We start from the raw sequence: 6553 nt of genomic DNA, 5'->3' as shown, positions 1-6553 counted from the left end.
GTGACCTTTAAGCACTTGAAACTGTATTTTACACGTGCATGCTGCAACATAAATTATATTTGTAATATATGTACATTTTTAAGAGTTGTTTCCCCCTCTCCCTCTTGTCCTCCAGGCAGCACATCTACAGTAGTGCCATGGCAGGAGGAGTAGCGACCCCCCCCATGCTGATAGTGTTTCACGACAAATACACAACACTGGACCCTCTGTGGCACGTCAGACACCTCGGTGAGATCCTCTGTGCCAATCAGAAGCTAGCTTAGCATCGGAAATGCTAAGCTAAATGAAACAACATTTAAGGTGTTTAGAGATGTGAGAAGTACTCAGATCTTGTTCTTGAGTAAAAGTAGAAGTACTCAGATCTAGTACTTGAGTAAAAGTACTCAGATCTTGTACTTGAGTAAAAGTAGAAGTACTCAGATCTTGTACTTGAGTAAAAGTAGAAGTACTCAGATCTTGTACTTGAGTAAAAGTAGAAGTACTCAGATCTTGTACTTGAGTAAAAGTAGAAGTACCAGAGTGTAGGAATACTCTGTTACAGTAAAAGTCCTGCATTCAAAATGTTCCTCAAGTAAAAGTAGAAAAGTATTCTCATCAAAATATAGTGAAAGTAGCGACAGTAAAAGTAGTCATTGTGCAGATTGGTCCATTTCAGAATAATATATATGATATGTTTTATAATGATTGATCATGAAAGTGTTCTCAAAGCTGGTAAAGGTGCAGCTAGTTTGAATGACTTTGTATACTGCAGGGTAGCTTGTGGATTTACTCCAGTTTTATATCTTATTTAAAAATAAGATATAAGTGTGAAATGATGCAGTTTTAACTCGTAAATCTCTCCTTTGCAGGCTGGAGTCCAGACGCCCGTTATGCAGAGAGTTTCCTGCAGGAGGCGCTCTTGCTGCACTGGAACGGCCCCTTTAAGCCCTGGAGCTACCCTGCTGTGCACCTGGACCTGTGGGAGAGGTGGTTCGTTCCAGACCCCTCCAGAAGGTTCTCCTTGGTACGACCCAAGAGTGAAAGCTAAAGAACATACCGGCCCAGTTCCAACACACACTCTCTCTCACACACACACTCGCTCTCTCTTTCTCTCCCACACACACGCAGACAGCCGTTTCTTATTTTTGGAAACCTGTGTACTGTTTTTAAATGTGATGTTTATAAGCTACCTGTAAATAAACAAAGCTTTCGAATCAAATGTCTTCTACACTTCTACTGTTTTCTGGATTATACACGGGTATACGTTTATATCCTTAAAATACAATGGAATCTTCTAGTTTCTAACATCTGTATAATAAAACTGTCTTATTTTGGGCAGTTCACTAGTAAAAGTTTGCAGGGAGGATGTAATTGTGTTTTTTTTCTGGCATTTTAAAAATACTATACCAAGACTTTCATTTGACATAGTATTCTCGGGAAACTCCAGTTTAAGGCCCCGTCCACACGGAGACGAATACGAAATCAAAAAAGTCTTCCGTCCACACGAGACCGCTGGAGACGCTGTAGTACATATGCCGGGCCTGTAGGTGGCGCTGTACTTTCGCCACAAAATACACCAAAAGCAGCGAAGAAGACCGATGACGATTATAATTATTATTATATTATTATTGTTGCTGATGGTTGTGGTAGAGGAGCATACATACATATATATACATACAGCACTAAAATCTGTATCATGGTTAGTAGCGTCTGGAGCACGAACGCAACCCTGTGATCCGCCATTCTTTCACACACACATACGGGTATTGGGCCGAGGGCGACACCGTACTTCCGGTATCCGCCATTTTACGCGAGGTGCAAGCAGGCCGAGGGTTTAGCCGTGTTACTTACTTGTTAGCTACAATACTGGTAGTACCAAATTATATCAATGGCCAATGATGAGGTTGACTAGTCAGAATCAGAATACCTTTATTAGTCCCACAGAGGGGAAATTTGCATCGTTACAGCAGGAAAGAGCCACATACAGCTTAATGTTACCTATGTTAAGAAAAAAGTACTTAGTTATGATATAACAAATATAATAAAAAACGTGAGAAGTAAGAAAAAAAAAATACTTTAACAGTCTAGGTGTTGCTAAGCTTCCTGTACTGAATATCATAGTCTATTGCCTTAATCAATATCTAGTCAACTCTAAAATAACACATATATGCAATGGCACGATAATATTATTGTGACAAGTGGGGTATTCACCTGGTGTTTCCAGAAGATAGACGTAGATGCTGCCAAAATCAACCGAAGGCCACTTTCGGCCTAGTGCGCTTTGCCTGGCTACGTTAGCTAGCTGTTTATATTTGCACCTCCAGGAAAATGGCGTATTTCGCGCGTTGCATTGTGGGTAGCTCGTGACGTCACCGTGTGCGAAAGAATTGTTGTTGATGTTGGCGAAACGCATCAGCAATGACGCGGTTAACGCGGGGGTGAGCAGGAGAGGCGGGGCTATGGCGTCATCGTTTTAAGGGAATGATCGTATAGGGCGTACACACGGAGCCGCAAGCGTTTCGTCCTCAGACCTACCCACTTTGAGAGCCGTTATCAACATGTATCGGATTCGGGCTCCGAAGCCGCGTTTCCGATAGAGAACGTTAGCGGATTCAACTGATATCGTCTCCGTGTGGGCGGGGCCTAATTTAATCCCTTTTAAATAGTAAATTAAACTTGACTATAAATAGGATGAGGCACTAACACTATGATAATCCTGTAGCACGCACACACACACAAACATTTAAACCAACAGTTTTTATTTGGATTCTAAGAACTATATTGACATGATTGACCACAAAACCCAGCTCAGAAAGTAATTTCTAATTAAAAAATATAAAAATAAATAAAAAGGATGATGTTAATGTAGCTGTAGAGAGATGATTAAAAACTGGAAGCAGACGTCGTGTTTCCCCTCAGCCGGGTTCACTTTAATCTCCTTTAACGAAGTGTCATCGAGATGTATTTAATTAGTCCTCCAGCAAACTGTTTCTAAATGTTTCCAATAAACAACACAGCGGTGATTCAGTCTGTAAACAGCGTAAACACAACAGACTGATAACGCTTTTTAACATACATGAGAATATGGAAATATCACCAGCTGATAATATCTTTTGAGATATGTTTCAAATTCATTATAATCGTTGAATTGTATTTTTAAGCAAAACATGTTGGAGTGTCAGCTCATCAAATGTCTAATGGGTTAAAGTTAAAACTACGGAAGCCCTGAAGGCCACATTTTTTGCTGATAAACCATTTTCTAAGTCTGATCAAAACTGTTTTTATGTTTAACTGTTCTTTATAATACGATCATGTTTTTCATCTGTAATAATTGTAATCGTTCCCAAGAAGTGCATCACTACCTCATGTCGTATACAGCGGTGAAAGCATTCGTTGCATTGCAGTCCAGGAACACGATGTAGATTGTGAGTTAGCAGGTAATGAAACATTGATGTTAATTAAAACAAATAATTCAAAAAATCAGCTGCTGAAACGTCCCTGTTTGTACAGAGGAGACATTTCTCTTTTTAAATCAGACTTAGAAAGTGGATTACAAGTGTTTTTTTTTTTAATCTAAAATGTGGAGTGGGAGTGGAGAGTGTGTGTGTGATTGCAACCTGATGTTTGTGAACACACCATATTCTCCTATTTCTTTATTAAAAGCCAGCGAGGTGCAGAACCCGGCAGCGGGGAAAAAACTTCACGTCTGACATTTATCCAGAACATTTTAAAAACACCTCCTCTAACACCAGCTTAAGGACAACTGTGTTAACAAAAAAAAGAAAAAAAAAAGGGGTTTTAATTGTACATTTAGTCACATGAATACAGAATAAACAAATGGCACATTGAATTCCTAATTTTAAAAATAAAGTGGTGCTCGAGGAACTTTCTTACTGAGGAGACGAGTTAAATAAATTACTACCATAAACGTTACATACAAATCTGGAGTAGTATATACAAAGGAGTTATTAGACACAAAAAAAAAATCTACAATTTTTAAGTTTAAAGACAGCAGTAGAACCGTTTTTTTACATAGCAAGGTGTGTGTTAACAAGTGGTTTCTGTGTGTGTGTGTGTGTGTGTGTGTGTGTGTGTGTGTGTGTGTGTGTGTGTGTGTGTGTGTGTGTGGGGGCAGTCTGACAAACCATGGATATAAAAAAGTGACGCGTTTAAGTGAGGGAGATTTCTGTACGTGACTTTCTAAATCCCAGCATCCTTTGAGGAGACGTCAGGTATTTTTCTCACTGAGTTCATTTCATTAGCTGTTATGATTAAAGCTGCGTTCACCTCTGACCTTTCTATGAGCAACCAATCAGATTACAGATGAATGTAGCGTCCAAAACAACCAGAAACAAAATGGCGCATCATGTGAAAGCAGCTTCAAATCCTCCGAGATATTACAAGAGAAAGCTCTGAGAGTGAGTCTGTACGTGTCCACAGTCCTTGTTTAACCTACAGTAGATGGCTGTTAAAGGGGGCAGCAGCTAAAATAAACAAGTGTGTGAAATTTAAACTCTTTTAACCGTGTGATAATACAATCTGTGTCAGACGGGAACTGGACAGTATGACATAAATCCGCTTCAGTTCCCCCCCGTTACAAATGTGAAGTGAGTGAGAATTCAAAATCTAGCGTGCAGACCACCATCTACTGTAAGTCATACAACCGCACACCAAAGCATCTCTTGAAACCAAATGAAATGCCACCAAGCAGAACATAAGGTTGTATTTCTAAGCTCTTGAAATGTGGATGTTTTGGAGATTCAAAGATGTATGCTAGTTTTCCAGTTGTGATTTTACTCGTATCAGTTCACTAGCTTTCAGCTCGTGGATTAGCTTCTAACGGCTAACTAAACAGCTGTTCATGAAGCATAACCAAATTCCAACTGAACTGATAGTTTGATAAGATGTTAGTTAATTGAATGTATCACCAAATTAGCATCAGTAGCTACTAGCTAATGTAATCTGCTTAACCCTCAGGTTTCTCTGAAAACTCACTCAGTGGAAAAATACCCGACTTTCCCGACAGTTCCTGACAATATCCATCTTTTTAAAAAAAACATTGTCTCTCCGAAGCATCTCATGATATCCCTCCTCTGAATCTCCTCCCACCTTTTTTAATAAAATAAAAATTCCGTCAGCGTCCCTTAAATCTGTCGATAGTGGTTGATCTGAGTAAAAACAGAGCTCAGTGAGGGAGGATTTACGTCTACTTTGTAAACACTTTTAGTGAAAGTTCACACTCAATACCTGACAGTAACTCCCCCTTACACCCCCCCCCCCCAAATCATTTTGATTTCTGCGACTCATTCATGGCTTTCACAGTATCTTCATCGCCCACACACTGCATCTTTCTGGGTAATATTTTTGAAATATGACAAAAAGAAAAAGGGAAATCCTTCATGAACCGTCGTTGAAAAGCTCCTCGTCCGTCATTTCCCCCCTCTTGATTTCCTCCATCGGGCAACGAGAGGAACGACGAGTGCTTGCTTTCAGAAGTGTGTGTTCCTCATCGCCTGAGTCCTGTTGTGAACACGGAAACGTTGAGTACCCCAACGTTTTATGATAGAAATGTATAGCACGGGTCTCCAGCTCATAGAAACGGCCGGATGCTAACTTAGGGCAATTTGCACTAATAGCATTCGTGCGTTAATTAGCAAATGGAGACAATATTTTGGTCCGTTTTGGAGGTTATTGAAAAAAATTGCCATATATTTACTCCCTGTGGGCTGATTTTGAAGTCTTAGGGGACTCTGGGTCATTTGAAGTGAACGTAATAATTGTCATTTTGTCCTCCCTATATCCAATGGTCACAAAGGTAGTCAAAATCAGCCCACCAGGACTACAACTATGGCCGCTTTCTGGTTAAAACTGCAATTTTTTTATCCTTAAAAATGTGAGAAACATCCTCAATAACCTCCAACATTGTCTCAAACTATTGTCTGCATATGCTAATTAATGCTAACTGCCCAACATATGCAAGTTAGCATCCAGGAGTTTCTATATGCTGGGAACCCGTACTGTGCATTTTGAGGTTTCAACATCTCGTGGTCACACAGCTGGCAGGTCCACTACAGGTTTTGGTCCATTTTTTAGATCGTTTTTAGGCTCATCCAGAAATGCTTCAATTCGTCTTCGTGCATACTTCGTGGTCCGGCTGTCGGGGGGGGTGAGAGGCTGCGTCTCCGTGGTGACACGACAGCGAGTGGTTCATCAGGGACTTTGTTTTTTTTCCTTGTTTTTCTCCTTTTTTTATAACAAAAACACTGAAACGTTGTGACGCAAAGTTATTAGTTCAACACTAGAGAACGGAGCAGAGCTTAAAGTGGTGAAAGGGACTGTTTCTTTCTCTGCCACGCTGTGATTGGCCCGCAGAGATGTCCGTCAGGTGCCCACACCACTGCTCATTGGTTCATTAAAGAGTCCCGCCTCCTCTCTAGGCGTCTGACAGGCAGCTCTGCACACTGTCCATCCACAGCTGAGCGTTCAGGCTGTCCTGCGCGCAGAAGTTGTAAACTCGCTTGGTCGTCTTGAGCTGAAAGAAGCAGGGAATAAAATTAACATTAACACACACACA

General features: G+C 40.6%; 1 protein-coding gene across 1 annotated transcript; it reads left to right on the top strand.

The window, feature by feature from the left end:
* Positions 1-118: 118 nt before the first annotated feature.
* LOC104960310 (glycosyltransferase 8 domain-containing protein 2-like) lies at positions 119-1192 on the top strand. The gene is made up of 2 exons (XM_010788302.1): positions 119-228; positions 849-1192. Exons 1-2 carry the CDS (start codon positions 138-140, stop codon positions 1025-1027), a joined length of 270 nt encoding a protein of 89 aa, XP_010786604.1. The 5' UTR covers positions 119-137; the 3' UTR covers positions 1028-1192.
* The last annotated feature ends 5361 nt before the right edge of the window (positions 1193-6553 follow it).

This window comes from Notothenia coriiceps, unplaced genomic scaffold (genome assembly GCF_000735185.1).
Source record: "Notothenia coriiceps isolate Sejong01 unplaced genomic scaffold, NC01 NC01_scaffold00001349, whole genome shotgun sequence".
Taxonomy (NCBI): domain Eukaryota; kingdom Metazoa; phylum Chordata; class Actinopteri; order Perciformes; family Nototheniidae; genus Notothenia; species Notothenia coriiceps.
Note: the sequence above shows the minus strand (reverse complement) of the source record. Positions and strands in the feature narration are given on the sequence as shown.